This window comes from Eleutherodactylus coqui, chromosome 4, assembly GCF_035609145.1.
Source record: "Eleutherodactylus coqui strain aEleCoq1 chromosome 4, aEleCoq1.hap1, whole genome shotgun sequence".
NCBI classification, from domain to species: Eukaryota; Metazoa; Chordata; class Amphibia; order Anura; family Eleutherodactylidae; genus Eleutherodactylus; species Eleutherodactylus coqui.
Window position 1 is genome coordinate 74,492,042 of NC_089840.1, and position 20,847 is coordinate 74,512,888.

Genomic DNA, 20,847 nt, shown 5'->3' on the forward strand with positions numbered 1-20,847 from the left:
TAACGTCAGATTAAGGCCTCCTTCCCACGAACGGATTTACGCCGCGTAAATTCGCGGCAAAAATCCACTGCGTTGCCCCCTGCTATTAGGTTCTATTAAACCTAATAGCTCAATGCTCACGATGCGGAATTCCACCGCGGAATTTCGCACCGTGAAATCTCCTGTCCTCACCCGCAGCATGTTCTATTTGCCGCGGGTGTACGCGCTGACGGCTTCCATTGCAGTCAATGGAAGCCGTCCGTTCACGCTATCTCCCGCTGTAACACAGCGGAAGATAGCGTAAAAAACCGCTTTCCCACCTACCGCCGCCGCGTCATATGACGCGGCCGGCTGCGTCATGTGACGCGGTGGGCATGTCACATGACGCGACGGCGGTGAAGCGTCTTCACGCTATCTTCCGCTGGTAAATATGGGGTCTCTGGGGGGCGCCGTGACGGGCTTCACTGCGGAATATTCCGCTGCGGAGCCCGTCACGCTCGTGTGAAGCCGGCCTAAGCCGTGGGGTGTCTTGTGAAAACATTTAGCTCGTGTGAAGTTATTCTGCATTCCACACCCATATCCACAGTTTATTCCGCTAGATTTTGATGCAGAATTGCTTATTTCAGCCATTTCAATTCCAGATCAAAAACCACATGGAGACGTGAATTTTGGTGCAGAATTCAAAATAGTTCTGCCTACGTGAAAGGCCCCTTGGTGATGTCTGGTTTCACTTCAACAGGCCTAGCATCGAATTGCCTTTTGATTTGATTCAACGTGGACTACATTAATAGTGTTAGAGTCTATATGTCCAAGAAGCCAAGTTGGAACATATCTATATATCGGACTCCGGCCTCATTCGTATGGCCATATTACAGCTCCATGCAACCACTAAGTGTGCTTTTCTTTGTAATACAGCAGCTATAGTCCAGTCACTATAGGAAATATCTTCTATGTGCACTAACGTCATTACTATATACATGCTATATTTTTCCATGTAGTAAAAACAAAACAGTCAAACATCAAAGGTCTTCTAGAATATTTATTTCCAATATACCTGCATTGGAATATTAGACAAAAAAGGCACAGACTCACATAAAAGAAACAACAATAGTCTAGGCAAATCTACAAATCGTACGTATTTCAAAAGGAAGAATGTTATCAAACAATCAGAATCTGTCTGAAGATCAGCTGAGGATTTACTCAAAGTATAACAGGACAAGAAAGCAGCAGTTTTAATGGAGAACATCAAGTGTGAGGTTTTCATCCACTTCCACGGTCAGGAAAGGTAGGAACCGATTCTCGTAAAACAAGAGCAGCATTGAATAGTGGCAAATCCTAAGGTCAGACCAGCGAAATAAACTAGATAACCTCTTCCCAGAGATCATGGGCTGAATCAACAGCCATGGGGTTTGGCTAAGTGAATTAATAGGCTGCATTGTCTTGAACTTTGGTCACAAAATGGCCATATGAACTGTATGTAGGTATGAATTGTGAACCATTGCCATATGAAGAAACTAAGCTAAAAATTGTATTTGCTGCCATATATACAGGAAGCAAGCCATTTATATCTATCTCAATTCCTAAAAGCGAATGATCTGTAGGACAAACAACTAGTTCCTCATTGCCGTCATGCAGCCAGTCACCATGAATTGAGCCACCTCTCCCTGCTCCAAGCATACCTGTGATTCCCCTGCCAGGTTACAGTTTGTGGGAAGGCCATATAGGTTTATTGTTTCAGTAGAGCTGAATGGGCAAAAAATTAGAATTGCCTATAACTGATATAAGATATAACTACAGAAAATATGTTGAAGGGTGAACTGCTGGAACTGAGAAGGGTAAGTGGAAGATGGCACTAGAGCCGCTCACAACATCTCAAGTGGGAAAAATGGAATTAGTTTGCAAAATAAAACCTGGCTAAACTAATTACCCCAATCTCCTAAGCTAACTTAGCAGGGGATGTTCTGGGATGACAGGCAGCCTCCTTATTCAAGATCTTTGGACAATCGTGACAACGAAAGCCTTAAACACAGACAAAACGTCATCCAAGCCTGCCAATATTAGCAGGACCAGATGACTTCTCAGATGTGTATCAGGGCCTTCGGACTTTCCTATCACCAATGATGTCAGAGAAAAGAAGGATCGGCCATGTTGAATTTCAACACCCGATCCCTATGTTTTCACCACCTGAGCGTTCTGGCTGCAGCTTTTTCCACCGTTCTCCAATTAAAACACACAAACACTTGGTTGAACTAAACGTTCACATGTATTTGGCCGAAAGCTATGGAAGGTGTACAATCACCTTATAAAGCCAATCCGGCAAAACACATTTTTTCTATCTCTGCCCCAATCACCTGATTGCCTTTCACACTCTGAAGGTCTGCTCTGTGTACTCCAGCCACTTCCTTGCAGTGAGCCTACTTATAAGCCACCATCTGGATACTGAAAGACATTTATTGCACTTTCATATCTATCCCATGATGCATCAGTACAGCTATACAGTTTCTTTCTGCAGCTATTATTAGGCTCCTATAGTCTTCTAAATAAGCTACCGACCCCAAGTATACAGTCAGGAGTATGAGCTGTGATGATCTCTATTATAACTGTGTGACAGGAGCAGTGTGATCATCAGGAATTTCTGTGCTCCCCTGCAGGCAGGTCCCTTGTAATATCCCATTTACACGGGACGACTGCTGGCTAAACCATCTGCACGAGCGGGTGACTTTACCGCTAGTTGTCCGCACTCGTGTAGAATGTTTAGCCAGGCAGATCGCTGAGTATTACAAACTTTTCGCTCAATGCTGCACATTCTATGTGAAACACTGAGAAGGTAGCATTTAGACGCAGCGACAAATGAGCGAACCAGCGATGATTTTTATGCGAGCTGAAACTCAGCGAAAAACAAAAAGTAAACGAATAGTGTATGATGGCTTTGCATTTAGACTTAATTATTGTGCATTTTCGTTTGTTTGAACGAATTTTGCGCGACAATCGTTACATGTAAATGGCGCTTAACAGCATCACACAGACTGAGAAACTGGCTTAGAAATGAACACCTCAAAGCTGATCTGAGCTGGTCAGAACTGAGATCACATGACAATCTGATGAAAGAAATAACTAACCAAGGTAACACTAGCCCACTTATATATACTAAGGGGATAGCTACACCATGAAAATTTTTTAAAAAAAGTTGCCCTTCAAGGCCTCCAGCACACTAGCGTATTTTGGGGCCATGTGCTGTCAGTGTAATAATCCCTGCGGAATAAGTTGGCGCTATACAAATCGAGATTAACCCTTTACAATCCACTGTCTGACATCTTCCTACATTCTAAATTGAAGTTGTACAGCTCCAATGTCAGAAGACGCCCGACAGGGTATTCTTACCGTCTATTGCCAGCCACTCTGCTGTCGGAACCTCTATAGTGCACACACACTGGCGTTAGCCAGTAGATGGCACCGTTGTAGAACAGCAAAAAGAGAAAGCCTTTTAGGAAACCCTGAATCCAAAATTGGATTGGAAAGGGTTATTAAACAGCACACAGCCCCATTACAGTCTATGGGGCTAAACACATGGATGTTTTTTCATTTAGACCAATGGTCTGCATATAAAAAAAAACAAAAAACAAAAAAAACAAAAAACTTATGGCATGTTCTATTCCTGCCCGTTTCAAGAATGAAAAAGAGAACATGCCAATGCATGTGAATGTGTTGCGCCCATGTATATTGTGTCCGTTTGCTGACCGATCCAAGTTGTGCCCAAGTTTTTGGGGGAGCACCTAGCCTAACTGCTATATCCTAATGTGCAAGGAAGGTTGAAGTCAACGTAAGTGTATTTATAGCAGGGTCATTGACTGATTTTTGAAGCAGGGATGAGGGAGCCAGTAGGTGAGATATTTTATATAGCTGCAAACAATACCCTGAAATACAAGGTTTTCATCATCAAAATTAGTTTTGGTACTGTTTGCTCTAGTTACCCACACATAACAGAAAAGCAGCTGCTTTCGTGTCAACCAAAAATATAAAGAAAATTTAGCAAAATGATGATTTGACTGCCAGGCAATGAGAAATGCTGCTGAGGTAAATGTTGATTTTTTAAAAAAATTCCTAATAGGAGGTTTACAAATAACATTTCACAAAAATATATCCTTCTATTTGGTGATCTTCCACCTGATAATTGGATGTGCTGGTTGGTAAATAAATAAGGGATTGTTCCTGCTGCACGGGTCTGGCTACAGCTGTCCTTGACTTGGTTTCACATCTCCACGAGTACCTTATGATATCCACACATATGAAATACATTATTTCTCTATTTACAGTTATTAAAACCAACGTTAAGCATACATTTACTACAAACCATACAGTCTGGCCCGCCATCTTGTTTTCTAAGAATTGACAAATGTGGTGGGAAGAAGTGGATTTTTTTTCAAAATATGGCTAGTCAGCCATTGACTTTTAATGAAGATAAAACAATTGCTTTCTGTTCCAAAAAATAAAACTTTCCAATACACTTACCTAATTTTCGCCCCCCCCCCCCCCCTAAATCTCCTTGGTCACCCGAATGCCCTTGTTTAATTCCCTGTTTTGTGACATGATGTGAGCGTGGAGGTCAATTACCACCCTTCTGTCTGATGAGTTGCCTACAGTGACATCAGGAAGATACCAAATTGCACCCTTATGTGAACAACCTGATACAAGAGAGAGTCAACAAACCAAGCAAGTAAATGAAGAGCTGAATATTTCTTGATTTTTGGGCCCTTCAGAGGAATTGTGATATCAAGGGAAGCCCCTTAAAAGACAGACTGGAGCCACAGTTTTTAGCCTTTGGGCCGTTACCCGGAACGATTATTTTCAGTTAATCACTGGATCGTGCAAAACTAACGATAACCATTCAGTGTAAAGGCGGCCATCAACTGAATGAACAGTTATTTGATCTATTACTCAGTTTAGCGAGCCATAACAACCCACCAATAGGCCCGTGTAAACAGGCAGTCTTCCATCTATAAACTGCCTGTTCAATTGGAATGGAGTCGGGTGGCCGGAAAAGCTCTTCGACGTACTCCGCCTCCATTCATTGAACAACGATCACTCCCGTGTGAAAGCACAAGAGCGATGGTCGTTGGGAAGACTGCAGGGTGCTTAAATGCTCAACAGTCATCCTTTGTCCTGGGGATCGGCCAAATCAATGGATGATACAATGGAGCTCATGTATCCGTGTACAATGAAAAACGTTGTAAATACACATATAAAAACATGCCATTTTTGATCATCACATTTTTCCTATGTATTGTGTCATTTACTTTTCTCGTTTATCAAAACTGGCTTGTTGCCCATAGCAACCAATCGCAGTTTGTTTCATTTTCTAGAGCAGTTTAAAAAAATGAAAGCTGGGCTCTGATTGGTTGCTATGAACAAGAAAGTTAGTTTTTTTTTGTTAGAGTCTTTTGCTTATAGCAACCAATCCTAAAGCTTTCCTTTCATAATCTGCGCTAAAAAAAAATGAAAGCTGCGTTGTGATTGGTTGCTATGGAGATTATTCCCTGTACAATTTTTTCATAGATCTTCCCAATTTGTAGTGTTCAAATGATAATATTACATGAACCCAATGGGTCAATTCACTATTTACGAGTTCACAAATAAAAAGTAATGGCTAGAGCAAGGTGTTATGTCTTAGAGAAATTACCTCTGTGAATGGCTTAGAAATATTTGCCCTCTCTCTCATATATATATATATATATATATATATTAGTTTAAAGCATTTTGTGAATTCCTCAGGAACGGATTTGCACCCAATCTAACATTTACCTCAATAAGAAATTTGAAAAAAAAAATATATAACAGACATAATTGTGGGAGGGAATAGAAACTTAAAAGGGATTGTCCTCAGGCTCATGCTGCCCGAAATACAGATGGGTATGTCTATTGCCTTGTGTAGGTTTCATTCTGAAAGGTTGAGGCATTTTAGAAACATACTTTGATATTTAAATCAGGAATACAGCTTCGAGTCACGGAACCAGCCGCGCCAGCCTCTCCCCACCCGTAGAGTGCCCCCTATACTCAAAAGGGGAGAGAGCCATCAGCCAACGTGCTGTGGGTGGCGAGAGACTAGCACAGCCCATCTCCGACTGTGAGCTCCATTCCCGAGTTAGACTTCAAAGCAGCGTTTCAGACCCCCCACATTCACAGGGCAACCGGCATACCTGTCCTGGGTTACGCTGCCATAGTTCGGGCGGCATGAACCAGATGACAGAATCCCTTTAAACAGTCGAGCTTCATAAAATACAACATAAACCTGGGTTATTGCACAACAGTTGGTTGCTTAAAAAACATAAGCCTGCGGCTGTATACCTTTTGTCCAACTACAAATCCCAGCATGTTCTGCTAGCTTTCCGAAGTAGTAGCTAGAAGTAGGTAGACGTCTGTCTACATATATACATGATTACATTATAGGAAAATAGGTTTCGACATATATATCGTAATTACATAGAATCCATTTTGGGGAGCATGTTGGGATTTGCCGATAGTTGGGCAGCACGCTTACAACACAGGAACACTTGGAATGTCAATTTGGGAAATTCGATTGTCATACTAGAACATAAACCATCAGGTTTGGAATTATTTACATCATTGGAAATTGTGACATAAACCAACAGAATCTAAGAATACAAAACAGATAGGATACTTCTACTATGGAGGTCTGGATTTCATACAGAGCTTTAGATGTCCTGCGAGTAGAATGGGATTGTGGTACCAATATTACTGGTACATGCCACAAAGTAAGATCACGGTTTCAAATAACAATTCATGTGTCAAATAAGTAAAACAGAACTATTTGCAATTCACAATTATCACAAGACATTAGTTTTTTTTCTCTTCTCTTCCTAAAAGTGACATTTAAATGAAAGAGAAACTCAGTACACTCTCTTGGGACAATGAAAATATAAGAGCAGTGGGCTTTGTTAATACAGTATATACACAATGCACCTGAGGAGTGAGCTCCTTCGTCACGCAGGTATGAGAATCGTAGCGTTTGCTCGTTATAGGACTACTTAGCTCACAATATTACAGGGTGCCTAGAGTAAACTACAGGGGGGTTAAAATCTTTTGCAAAAACAGGTAGTGGACTTGATTTATAAGTGAGCTATCCGTCAGGACAGGAGTACAGGACATTCCTGTCCATCGCTTCAGTTCAAAACTGGAAGAGAAACAGAAAAAAAACATGAATTAGACAGCAGTTGAAACGGATAATATTTGGTAGACTCTTTGTAAAAAACAAAAAAACAAACTAAAAAAAAAAAGCAAAAAACAAAAAAAAAGAATCAAGCACAAAGATGGAGTTGATGATTTGCTGCTGCAATTCGGCATGCAGTCACATCTCAGGCAGATATGCCAATGATTAGAGTTGTGGTGTGATTAGATGAACAGTTTGGCCACCCGAGGCTTATCAAAAGGCTCTCAGAGGCTACTTGTGTGTAGTGGACGCCTTGTCCTGCTTGTGTAGAACTTGTTGACCACTAGACATGGCTCTATGACACAGTAGAGGAGATTTCGCCCGGTTAACAGAGTTTGAGAGAAGGAGCATTATTGGAATGAGTCGTAATGACAATTTGCTCATCACTTGGGCCATTCTGACCACACTGTTAAAAGGTGTTGGGACCAGTAGATGTGTGAGGACAGGCAAACAAGGCAATTGGGCTCAGGATGCCCTCGACAGACCACCAGTAGAGAGGATTGTCTGATCGTCCAAAAAGCATGAGCAGTTCCAACTGTTTTCTCGTCCGCCATTCAGAGACAGGTTGCACCATTGTTACAGACCACTTTGTATGTGGGAATCATTTCTAGGCACTTGGCTGAAAGACATTTGGTCTCAAAGTGTCCATTATGTGTACTGCCTTTGACACCCACCCACCGTCGATTCCCATTGTAGTGCTTTCATGAACGGCAAAACAGGACTGCTACGGATATGAAACCCAGGGTTGTAATCAGTGATAAATCCAGGTTTGGTTTGGGCACGGACGACAGCTGTTTTTGTGTGTGGAGACCTGGGACTGAGCGCCTCAGATTGGTGGCCAGATTTATTGCCAATAGAACATGTATGGAACGCCAACTTCAACAGCATAGAAGGTTGCGCAATCTAGAGGCTAAGTTACAGCAAAAGTGGACATATATGGCTTAGGATACCATACAGAACCTGTATACCTCCATACCCACCCACTTAACATCTTGCATCCAAGCTGGAGGCGGCCCAACAGGGTACTAGAGCCTCCTTACCCGCCCATATCACATCTTGTGTCCAAGCTAGAGGCGGCCCAACAGGGTACTAGAGCCTCCATGCCCCCCGTATCACATCTTGTGTCCAAGCTAGAGGCGGTACAACAGGGTACTAGAGCCTCCATGCCCCCCGTATCACGTCTTATATGCAAGTTAGAGGTGGTACAACAGGGTACTACAGCATCCATGCCTGTCTGTATCACAACTTGTATCCAAATTAGAGGAGGTACAACAGGGTACTAGAGCCTCCATGCCTGCCTGTATCACATCTTGTATCCAAGCTAGAGGCGGTACAACAGGGTACTAGAGCCTCCATGCCCACCCGTATCACATCTTGTATCCAAGCTAGAGGAGGTACAACAGGGTACTAGAGCCTCCCTTTAAGTGTCCAGTTTTCTACAATAAATTCTCCTTTTGCTCTGATATTGTAATCACTTACTTATATCAACATTACAATCACAAAGAAAGTTTCATTCGATTCTGACAACTTCTCGGTGCTTGATTTTGCTTGGACATTGATTGTCTACAGTGTAAAAGCATTTACTACAGGAATTTACATGTAATGAAACATTGGGGCACATTAATTATTTGGCTTGCACCATAATTGCGGGATCAAAGTCAGACATTTGGTGGTAGTGCAAAAAAGTTATAAATATTTATACCAACCTCCACCTTAAAAATACAAAAGGGTGGGTTTAGTACTGGCAGGCAGGGCTACTTACAGCCTGTCACATATACTATAATTTACCAAAAACTGACAAATTATACCTGAAACCCATGCCAGCTTGTGCCACTTCAGAGCATTAATTCTTACTATTTTTAAGACTATACAAAATAATATAAAGCTATCTTAAAGGGTTTTCCCAAAACTTAAAATTGCTTCACAACCACTTTGTCTTTCCTGGATACTGCTGGCCCGGCATGTGATTGCTACAGCCAATCACTGGTGACATCAGTGACCTTCTATAGGCAGAGATTGGCTGCAGCAGTCACATGTCCTGATCAGAAGCAACCAGGAAGGACAGAGTGTATGTGAAGCAATTTTAAGTTAAAAGGAACCTCTTTAACCCCTTAATGACATGGTCTATTTTGGTGTTGAGGACCAAGCGATTTTTTGGTATTTTTCCATCTCCATTTTTCAAAAGCCATAACTTTTTTATTTTTCCATGGACGCGGCCGTATAAGGGCTTGTTTTTTGCGTGGCGAGCTGTAGTTTTTATCTGTGCCACATTTGGGTACATAGACTACATCGTAAATTTTTTTTTTTATGATAACAGGGAGAGAAAACTCATCAATTCTGCCATAGATTTCTTTTTTTTACAGCGTTAATCATGCAGCATAAAGGACACACTAAATTTTTTCTGCGGGTCGGTACGGTTACAACAACACCAAAATTGTTATTTTTTTTTAGGTTTTTACACTTTTTTGCAATAAAACCCCCTTTTTTTGGAAATCTTTTTTTTTCTCTATAGCTGCATTCAAAGTCCTGTAACCTTTTTATTTTTCTATGTACGGAGCTCTATGATGGCTTATTTTTTGCGAGACGAGCTGTAGTTTTTATTGGTACCATTTTGGGGAATGTACGGCTTTTTTGATCACTTTTATTGCATTTTTTGGGAGGCAAAATGCTAAAAATTAGCATTTTGCCTCTGTTTTTTAGTGTTTTTTTTACGCTTTTTGTCGTACAAAATAAAAAGCGTGTTCAACTTTTTGTACACGTCGTTACGGACGTGTCAATACCCAATATGTGGGGTTTTAATTTTTTTCCCCTTTTTTTATGCTAATATTAGAAAAAGCATTAAAAAAAAGGGGTTTTTTACATTTTTTTTACATTTTTCTTTTTTTTTTTTTTACACTATTTGAGTCCCTCTGAGGGACTTACATCACTGTACTGATGATCGCTGTGATAAGGCATGGCAGAGCTACTGCTCTGCCATGCCTTATCGCTTGTACAGCGATTATAGGCACAGGCAATACAGGACGCCAGTGTCTGGCGTCCTGTTGCCATGGTGACAGGCCGGGCTCTCGCGATGACATCACGAGAGCCGGCCGGAGACACAGGGAAGGGGTTAACAGCAGGGGGGGGGGGGGGGGGGAGGCGCATCTCCGATGCCCCCCCGCTGTTGCAGCGGGACGCCGGCTGTGACTGACAGCCGGCTTCCGCTGCGGGATAGCACGGGATCTTATGTGATCTCGCGCTATCCCCAGGACGTACCGGTACGTCCTGTTGTGGGAAGTACCAGGCTCCCAGGACGTACCGGTACGTCCTGGAGCGGGAAGGGGTTAATATATTTGGCAAACTTTACGGCAGCGCTAACTTTACTTAGACCGGTGAATGAAATGCTGGACTAATATGTCCCGTTGTATCATAAATATGTGAAATTAAATAAGTGGTCTGAATGAACCATATTATTTCAACAACTGAATTGTTTATAAAAGTTACAGTCATGTGACACCTAATACTGCCAACATTACAGAACTTACAGGGGGTGTCATCCTGTTTTACTAGAATTTTGAACAGCAAATTTAACCCGTTTAGGACCAGGCACTGTAAATACACGACGCCTGGTCTTGGGCTTAAAGCCCGCCGTATGCAATCAGTCAGAGGCAGGAACGGGTTATCAGCTGTTACTAACAGCCGATAACCCAGAGAAGAAGGCAGGAGGGTTTTTAATAGAGATGAACTAGCATACTCGGTAAGGCAATTTACGAGAGAGAGCATCGCCTTTTTCGTGTAACTGCTGACTCGTCCCTGAAGATTTGGGGGGGCCGCGGGGGGGGGGGGGGGGGGGGCGGAGAGTGAGAGAGAGAGATCTCGCTCTCTCCCTCTCGATCCCCTCTGCAACCCTCCGCTCACCCCCGCGGCCCCCCTGAATCTTCAGGAACGAGCCAGCAGTTACTCGAAAAAGGCGATGCTCTCTCAAGTAAATCGCCTGAGTATGCTCAGTGCAGGGACTGTTTTCCCCTGTGACTGGGGCTCCTATGGATGCCCCAGCTACAGTGGGAAAGTGTCAAATAAAAAAAAAAATAAAAATGTTCCCCAGAGGTCTTATATGACGTCATGGGGGACACAGATAGTAAAAAACATAATTACATAAATAAGTAAAACAAAATTACAGAATAAAACAACAATATATACATAAGAAAAAAAATAACACAAAGCAGACGCCAACAAAAACCGTTGCTGTATGCGCCCTGTAAACCAAAACCTTACATACTATATATCAAAACGTCCGAAATAAATAGAGGAAACCCATTCGCATACTTTATTTTAGCATAAATACATTAAATAAAAAAAAATAACTATAAATGTTAAAAAAAAATAAATCATTTTTTTAGCATTTTACTCTCTAAGGCCTTAGTCAGACGGGCGTTTTTTCGCGCGATTTGCGGATCGCATGACGGATTGAGTGCTGAGCCAATCAGGGGGCAGGTCTGACTCACACCCCCTTCACACCCACTGTAGGCCGGCCGCGCGGAACTCCGGCTGCCGGGAGCAGGTGAGTATATATATATTTTTTATTTTAACACTTTTCTGGATGAATTGCAGGGAAGGGCTTATATATTTAAGCCCTTCCCGACAATTCATCCCGCGCACCGCCGCCAGCCCATTGCTTTAAATGGAGCTGGCTGTATTGCCGGCTCCATTGAATTCAATGGGCAAACATCGTTCTTCCCTGCCACAGCTGTTACAGCTGTGGCAGAGAAGAATGATTTGTCTTCTATATGTTCTCAATGGGGTCGGCGCTGCTGCCGCCGGCCCCATTGAGCGCATATAGAGAAGAGAAGAGGAATCGCAGATCGCAGATAGGTGCGATCTGCGATTTCTGTTCTATAATTTATCGGATGAGCGCATAAAAAGCGCTCATGTGTCCGATACCATTGCAAAGCAATGGTTTTTAAAAAATCGCCGGACGCATGCGCAAATCGCGCGAAAAAACGCCCGTCTGACTAAGGCCTAAAACTAAAAAACGGAAAAAAAGGTAGTGAAAAAGATATTAAAAAAAAAAAAAAAATCGCCCTATATGTCACGGAAAAAAAACCCGCAGTACAAATAATTTTGATGGCTAAAGGAAAAGAAAATAGGGTAGTAAAACCACCACATGGGTAAAATCCCTAAAAAGTGTCTGGTCCTTAAGGGGTTAAGAACTGATGCAGCGAGGAGTGAATGTATTGCTGAATAATAAGATTGCAGACACTTACTGCAGTTTAGGTTTAATTCTCTCATCTTGACATCAAAAGGTGGTCAGAAACAGACTATAAAAAAATCACCTAAAAGGAATCTGCCAAGTGGTTTCAGCACCATAAACTAAGTTTATGGGCTCATAGGACACGGGCCGCCAAATCCATGGACGTGCCTTTTATACTTGGCCGCCTCCCCATCTTCCTGTTGCCCTCCTGGGAAGCCGACACTTTGGACTCATCTATTCATTCAGTACGTGTGCACATGCGCTCATGGAGTGAAGGGCAATGAGGGAATGTGGTAGGAGAGTATAAAAAGCACCAGTTATGGTGTTTATAGGAACTGACAGGTTCGCTTTAATGGGATATATGTTGTCTATTCAAATGTCCTCTGTCTCTCCCCCCCCCCCCCGTGCTCACTACCCTACAGGTCTTTAACATCACAGGAAATAACAACATGGCTACTTGTTACTGGGCTCTACGGCAGAAGTTGCAAACTGACAGTTCCTTCTCCTATGCTCCAATTATCTAGGGACCAACCGGACCCCTGCTTTTGAGATTGGTGGGGTTCCCAGTGGTTAGTCCTCCACCGATCAACTAGTTATTCCCTATCCTGTGAATAGGGGATAACTCTACTACAACTGGAATACCACTTTAAGGACCTATAGTTTACAGAGCACCTTAGAAACATTTCTATGTAAGTGACTCTAGTAGTTCCATTCTAAATCAATGAGAAAACTTGACAAAAGTTCTCTTTAAAACAATGAGATAATGGATGAAAACCAAATATTTTGGAAAATATGGATGGGAACACCAATTTAACTGAGAAACGGAAGAGATTTTTATTTGGTCTAGTCATTTGGCAAGGAATTCTGCTTTGAAGACAACCTGCTGTATGCAATGCATGAGCTTACTTCAAATCCATAACTTTATCTAGAATACTTTAAAGGGGTTTTAGGGGTTTTCTGGGACATCAGTATCAATATCTGACAAGTTGGGGGACGGTATGCCATTTGGGGTCTGCAGCTGTCACTTCACTGCATACCAGGCACAGTGTTGCACATTTCATAGTGGCTGTGCCTGGTACTGCAGCTCAGTCTCATTCACATTAATGGGACTTAGCTGATTGAAGAGACCATGGCTGCTTCTTATGCAGTGTGACGATTTGTTCATCAGTCATATGACCTGAGAGCAGCTAATTGATAAGGTTCCCAAGTGGAGGACCCCCACCGATCTGATATTTAGAAGTTATCCTTAACCCTTCAAATTCTATCATTTAAGACACTCTCCCCATGGTCTGATTACATATGATCATGATGATCGCTTAAACAAAGTGGCAGCATAAACATTTTTTACTGGGACACCACAGGTCAGCTATCGACTATAATAGGCAGACCATGCAGGCCCTGAAACATGCTAAGGGGATCCGAAAAAGCATAGTGTTTTGCTAGTGGCACAGCCACTTTGTTCAAGCAGTTGGCAGAAAGCTCAATGGACTTTGATTGCATATCCTTACGGATGCCTAACCAGTCATAACTATAAAATATAGTGTATGCTTACCTACTATAATTAATGTATGGATTAGACAGATTGTGAACAGGAAAGGTGTTTCACATTAGACCAGACTGAGCAGAGGGATGGAGGGAAGGAGAGACTCACACAAACACTGTCTACAAGCTAATAGCAAATCACTGTCTACTGCGTTTTAGGTACAGAAATCACATCTCCACTGTTCATTCTTGCTGTACACGGTCCTGAAACAGGATTGTGTGTGTTACAAACATTTAGGCCACTCTCACATATGCGCTTGTAAAAACACTGCATTTCAGCTGTTTTGACATGCATTTGAATGCAGAAGAAGAAAAACGCCTGTGTGAGAGTGGCATCACAAAGCCGAATCTGCAGTTGTGTGTGTACAATCCATAAAACACATCACAGCAGCTAGACTCCTCCTACCAGCTCTGAAAGGACTGAGAATTGGATGTACACCCTGCACAGGGGAAAAAATACAGGATACATGATAATAGCCAGAAATATTGTTATTCCGGATGTTCATACATTGCAGCTCATTCTGAAGAGTTAGGTACGCTTTAATATACTTACTGAACGCAATACTTTAATGCTACTCATCTGCTGCCATCATACCCTTCACCGGATCTTTCTGTCTCATCTAAAATTGAAACATCAGATTACTTATTTAGTTTGTAAAATAAGTCTAGAAAAGTCTAAAAAAATAAAATAAAATAAAAAAAAGTTCTGGTTAACTGTAGTAATATACAGGATGATAGATTTTGGATGTGAAGTTAATCTTTTTTGACATTTATCAGAAAGTTGTACGGCATTATGTTGCCTTCACTTTGCAAAATTCGCTTTTTGATAAGTGCATCATTTTCCTCTACATCAATGAATATTGCTAGAACAAGAAATATTGAACCACCACTGAAAATGCAGATTTGATTTGAGGACCGTTTGGTGCGGAAAACAAATCGCAGCATGCTCCGTTTCAGTGCGGATTCCATGCGGTGCGGACGATCCGCAGTGCATCCGCAAATACAATTGCCGATGCATTGCGGATTTGAAGGTTAAAATCAATTAGGGAGGTGGAGAAAAGGCTGGGAGGTGGCTTGTGGATTTTTTTCCGCGCAGAAAAACCATTGCATTCGTGATCTCCCACAAGCATTTAAAAATAGTTTCCGCAGGCCATCCGCTGCAGAAATCTGCATGCGGAATCCGAACCGCCCGTGGACATAAGGCCTAAGGCTGGATTCACATGAATTTATATCGGCTCTGTTTTCACGCCGAGCCGATATACGTCGTCCTCATCTGCGGGGGGGTGGGGATGGGAGAGCCAGGAGCAGGAACTGAGCTCCCGCTGCCTCTCTGCCTCCTCTCCACCCCCTCTCCGCCCCTCTGCACTATTTGCAATGAAAGAAGGCGGGACGGGGGCAGGGCTAAGTTCCGAGAATTGGCCCCACCCCCACCCCGCCTTTCCCCATTACAAATAGTGCAGTGGGGCGGAGAGGCAGCAGAGAGGGGGCGGGAGCTCAGTTCCTGCTCCTGGCTCTTCCATCCTCCCTCCCCTGCAGATGAGGACGACGTATATCGGCTCAGCGTGAAAACCGAGCTGATATACGTTCGTGTGAATCCAGCCTAAGGGTACTAAGAGTATACATTTAATTTAGGCAATGCTCAACAGGTATCATAGCCTTATCAATGAGGTATGCCTAATTATTATTCGATGCATTGGAGAAGAACACAATGAGAAACACTGAAGTGATGCTTCCAAGCTCTTCTGAAGCATTTTATTATTCACATAGTCTACATACAGAAATGCAAAGCAGTAATAATAATTCTCCAACTATTTTAAGTGCAATATTTTGTTGCCAATCACAAACAAGGTCTTCTATGGCATTTGCATATTAGTTCATTGGACATGCCTTCCCCTACAAACGGTTTCTATCCAGCCTGTTCTGCTTTTGACCGTTTTTATAAGTCTTTTAAGTGAACTATATTAACCTTGGGGAATAGTGTCCAGAAGTCAAGTGAATTTTACTAACCCCGGGGAATAATGTGCAGAAACAACTGCTAGATTACTCTTACAGGGGTGAAAAGATTAGTAATGACCCCTCTAATCATCCTCTGCACCTCATCAAACCATTTTCTACTCTGTGAACTGGAGGTATACAGGTATCAGAGTTGCAGATGTTTTTAGTATATTCAGTTCATAGTACACTCTATGAAGATTTCTGCAAGCAGACATAGGCATAAGTGGCATGTATGAACTTGCATATCTTGAACTTTTATTCCTAGGAGGAGCTGTGCATCTAAGTGACTGGCTGGGCCAGAATATTTATGTATTTTCTTCCGTGACGCTACGCTTTACTGTCATGAGTGTCTTCATGCCATTTGACATCAAAGTGTCGTGGAAGTCAAAAGTATGAAAAATTATTCTGGCAGTGAAAGGGTTAATTGGAACCCTAGAACCCCCTCTTTACAGGGATTAATGCAGGTAATACTATGCAAGTATTTTGTGATAAAATGAGAAACTAGTATTCGGCAGAGAAAAGCCAAATGCTTTCATCCCATTGAATACAAAAAAAACACCAACCTCATCAAGTTCTCTCTTAGTTTCTTCCTCCATCCTGCGAATGTCTTCCATTGTCAACTCCACCCACTTGTCCAGCCAGCAGAAAAGCTGCCGATGGAAATTTGTAAACAACCGCCTCTCTTGCTGGAAAACAAAACCAAACACATGAGCAATACCTTGGGAGCTAGACCAGCGCAGAAACGGGTTCTATTATTTATTGGGAAATTACAATGTAAGAAAATGATATAAAAGAAAAATACGAATCGGTACAAGGAGAGAAAGCACTTGCAATCCTTTGTCATTCAGGCCTAAAAATAAACTACATACGATATACACCAGAAACAGTGCAGCCCACCTCATTAGACATATGTTCCGATAACATTATGGAATTCATACACATTTTAATGACTGTACAACTCCACCACATCTACTGGAAGGGTAACCCTTGTAGTGATCCATCCTTTCCACAGAGGGCGGTATATAACTCAACATTAAGTAATGGATGTCGGCCATAATGGCATATGGTTGAAATATAGCAGGGATTATAGAGCCTAGATTTCAATTTCCAGCAATGATTAGGACTATTATATATACAAGAACACAGTACAAAAAACATCAAACACCCAGGAAGAGTTGTCATTTTGCTGCAAAGTTGTGGCGTAATTAACCGGTTTTGCCATCTGAGGCCCTAAGGGTGGTTCTACCCTTGGCCTATAAAAAGGCTCTCAGAGGCTCCTTGTGTGCAGTGACCTCTTTTTCCTCTTGAGCTTGTTGACCACTAGACGCCTCTATGCAAATCGGAGATTTTGTCCAGTTAACAGAGTCTGAGAAGCAGGGACCTAACTATAGGGGATGCAGGGATGTGGTTGCACCCGGGCCCAGGAGCCTTAGGGGGCCCATAAGGCCTCTCTTCTCCATATAGGAAGCTGAGTTCTATGAATAAAGCATTATATTCGGGGGCCCTGTTACAGATTTTGCATGGAGGCCCAGGAGCTTTAAGTTACGTCTCTGCGGAGAGGGGCTCATTATTGGAATGGGAGAAGTTGTATGGTCATATTAACGAATTTTCCTCCACCTGGACCATCCTGACCAGATTGTTAGGAGGTGTTGGGACCACTGAATGTGTGAGAGCATACATCTAAGACACAAGCTCAGGATGTATCTGACAGACCACCATTAGAGAGGATTTTCTAATCATCGGACAAGCAAGAGCAGCTCCAACAGTTTTGTTGTATACCATCCAGAGACCGGTAGCACCATCATTACAGGCCTCTGTGTCAGTCATAACCATTTCCAGGCTTGCCTGAAGGACATTTGGTATCACAGCACCCATTACATGTACAGTCTTTGACATACACCCAACGTCACCTCCGTTTGTAGTGGTGTTGTGAAAGATTAAACTGGACTACTAAGGAGTTGAACCGCGTTGGCTTCAGTGATGAATCCAGGTTTGGTTTCGCACTGAATACGGTCATGTTCATGTCTGGAGACCTAGATGTGAGCGCTTCAATCCTGCTTTTGCTGTGTAGTGGCACACTGCCCCCTGCTAGTGTGATGGTCTGGGAGGGCCATGGCATACAACAGTTGGTCACTCCTAGTAGTGGTACGAGGGACAACGACAGCTCCGCAATATGTTCAGGACATCCTGCAGACACATGTGTTCCTCTCATGATGGCTTCCAAGAGGCATTTTCCAGCAGGAGAATACCCAGCGCTGTGCAGAGAATTGCAGCACAGCTCCACTCAATTGAAGGAAGTTAGGCTGTAGTTCCATAGGCTTTACAAAGTCATGCCCAGAACAACAACTTCCATCACAGCAAGCATAGAATAAGTATACCTGGTCAGGTAAGTGCTACATTAGAAAAGCAGCAGTAAAAGGAGGATCAGTAGATTTTCAGTGCATTCACAAAGTGAAGGGGTTGGGCTGCAATCTACAAAAATGGCACTTTCCAGTACAAATATTTGTCAGGTTCTCAAGACTGAAGGGAATTAGAAAACTGCACCCCATCACTCACCTTTTGAATGAAGCTTTGCACTTTGTTTTGCAAGCCCCACCATTTGAACTTGACAGTCACTAGCTTGTATGCACACATATGAGGCATGTCTTTTCGTTGTGCCAGGGTTTTCTACAAGACAGACAGGCTTGTAAATGTACAAATAATGGTAATTAGTAGGAGAACTAGAACCACGTGCCATTTAGTATTAATAGTCAAACCCATGTAAGGAGAGAGTGCAGTACTGCAATTTACAAACAAATGCACAATGTTGTGACTCGAAGCTTAAGAAAAGACTTTGGATGGGGGGGTCGAAACATTGTGCATATTCATGCGAGTTCTGCTGTCTTGTCGTATGTTAACATCGTTCATTGAACAACGTCTTTTCGCTTTACACATAGTCTTCATGTCGCCTTTGGATTCTAACAAGGTGGACTGCTGATTTTTAATATCAGATAATAAGACCACTAATTATGGCCACAGAAAATATTCTTTAATATAACTTTATATATTCTTTAATAATATTTCAAGTCAAATTTATGCAAGAAGAACGTCAACAAGTGAGATAAGAACAACTCTAAAGGCACATTTACACACAACGATTAATCACGCAAAAAGTGTTCAAACGATTTCTTTTAAGCGATAATTAATCGTTACGTGTAAATGCTACCTTCGTTAGCTTTTCGGCCGAACGATGATTTTTAGTTCAGCATAAAAACCATCATTCGGCCGGCCAGCTAATAGCAGGGACCACAGGCTGAGATTCTGTCCCGTGGGAGAACAATGGAGCTGTATGCAGATAACAGACCACCCACTGTTATCTGCATACAAGGAAGGTACCTTCATTCTAATGCAAATGAAGCTAGTAAGCTACTAATAGGCCAGCAGTAGCTATGCAAAATGATTGCTCAAAACTGTCACTCAAACTGTCTTTTGAGCAATCATCTTTGCGTGTAAATGGGGCTTAAGTGTCCTAAAATTAAGATAGCACAAGCTTCTTTTCCTTTAGGTGACCCCCATGTCTGACATATTGAGGCAGATTTACTAATACTGTCCTAAACTTTGTCAGCATAAAAGGAAACAAGACAGGTGAGAACCATGCCAAATGTATCACTTTTCCTTATACCACCTCTAGGCGGACTTACTCTACACCAATATTTTGCCATAAAATAATGGTGAACTCCACTTAGCCACACTCGCTTTTCTAGACCATTTTAAAATGGTCTTTTAGGCTGGTTTCACTTGGTGTGCATTACGGGTGCATTTATATGTGTCCATAATACGGACAAGGGTCCTGGTTCATGCAGCAGAACACGCACACCGTTTTCAACAATATGTCTGCACTAGGATTAGAATTTCCCTTGGCTAAATTTGCAGTTAAATCCACAGTGCTGTGAAGGTAGAGTGTGATAAATTCATGATAATGCAGGCTCTCCCCTGCCACCATACTGCTGATTGACAGACTTCTCCATTTGCAGAAGAATTGGGAGAAAACTGCCAATCAGCATCTGGTGGGCAAGAGGAGCCTGCATAGCTTAGACTCTTCTTTCACAGTGCAGGCCACTGGTCGCAAGGACTGAGCTGTGAATTTAACCAAAAGACACTGTGATCATAAATAACAGACACTCTGTTCAAAACAGCATGCATGCCGCTCTCAGAGAGGGAAGTGTGAGTTAAGGCTCTTTTACACGCAACCATTATCGCTCAAAATTTGTCCAAACAGTCAAAAATTAGCAATAATCGCTACATGTAAACGCTGGCATCGTGCACTTTTTGTTTGAACGATGGATTTTACTTGACATAAAATCCATCGTTCAGCCGCTGAAAGACTGAGCAAGCGCATTCCATTTGAATCTATTTCACTCATTGTTCAAAAGGCTGCAGGATATTCTCCCCAAGGCATGTTTACACTAGCCGGGAGGAGAACAATGAAATGTGTGGCAGCCAAGAGGAGAACAGAGGAATGTGTTGGCAGCTGTTTGCACAGCGGGGCGGGTGTTTAAACACAAGCTGGGGTCTGCAAACAACTCCTGGAGGTCCTTTTACATGCAAATGAAGATGATAAAGTGTTAATGGCCATTAAAACCATCAACACTTTAAGTAAAAAAATAAAAAAAAAATCACTAAATCTTTCAGTCGTTTGAAAGATTATCTTTGTGTGTAAAAGGACATTATCTAAAAGGTTCCCTTTAAAGGGGTATTCCCATTAGTGGAGGAAATTACAAGTTTTCACCCGTTCACTGCTGGTTGCACATGTGCGGCTGTAGATCGATTAATTTCAATGGGGTAGACAGAGATAGCTGAGCATAGTGCTCGGCCATTTCTATCAGTCCCAGCGAAA

At 42.3% G+C, this 20,847-nt stretch overlaps 1 protein-coding gene across 1 annotated transcript in view; it reads right to left on the reverse strand.

Moving 5' to 3' along the window:
* Positions 1-1,000: 1,000 nt before the first annotated feature.
* The window catches only part of PITPNA (phosphatidylinositol transfer protein alpha), a 73,166-nt gene continuing 53,319 nt past the window's right edge, over positions 1,001-20,847 (reverse strand). The window contains exons 9-12 of the mRNA XM_066599668.1: positions 18,528-18,638; positions 16,535-16,657; positions 14,530-14,596; positions 1,001-7,168 (exon numbers count right to left, since the gene is read on the reverse strand). Coding sequence (XP_066455765.1) covers positions 14,549-14,596; positions 16,535-16,657; positions 18,528-18,638 — 282 coding nt within the window. The 3' untranslated portion in view covers positions 1,001-7,168; positions 14,530-14,548. The remainder of the gene's footprint in view (positions 7,169-14,529; positions 14,597-16,534; positions 16,658-18,527; positions 18,639-20,847) is intronic.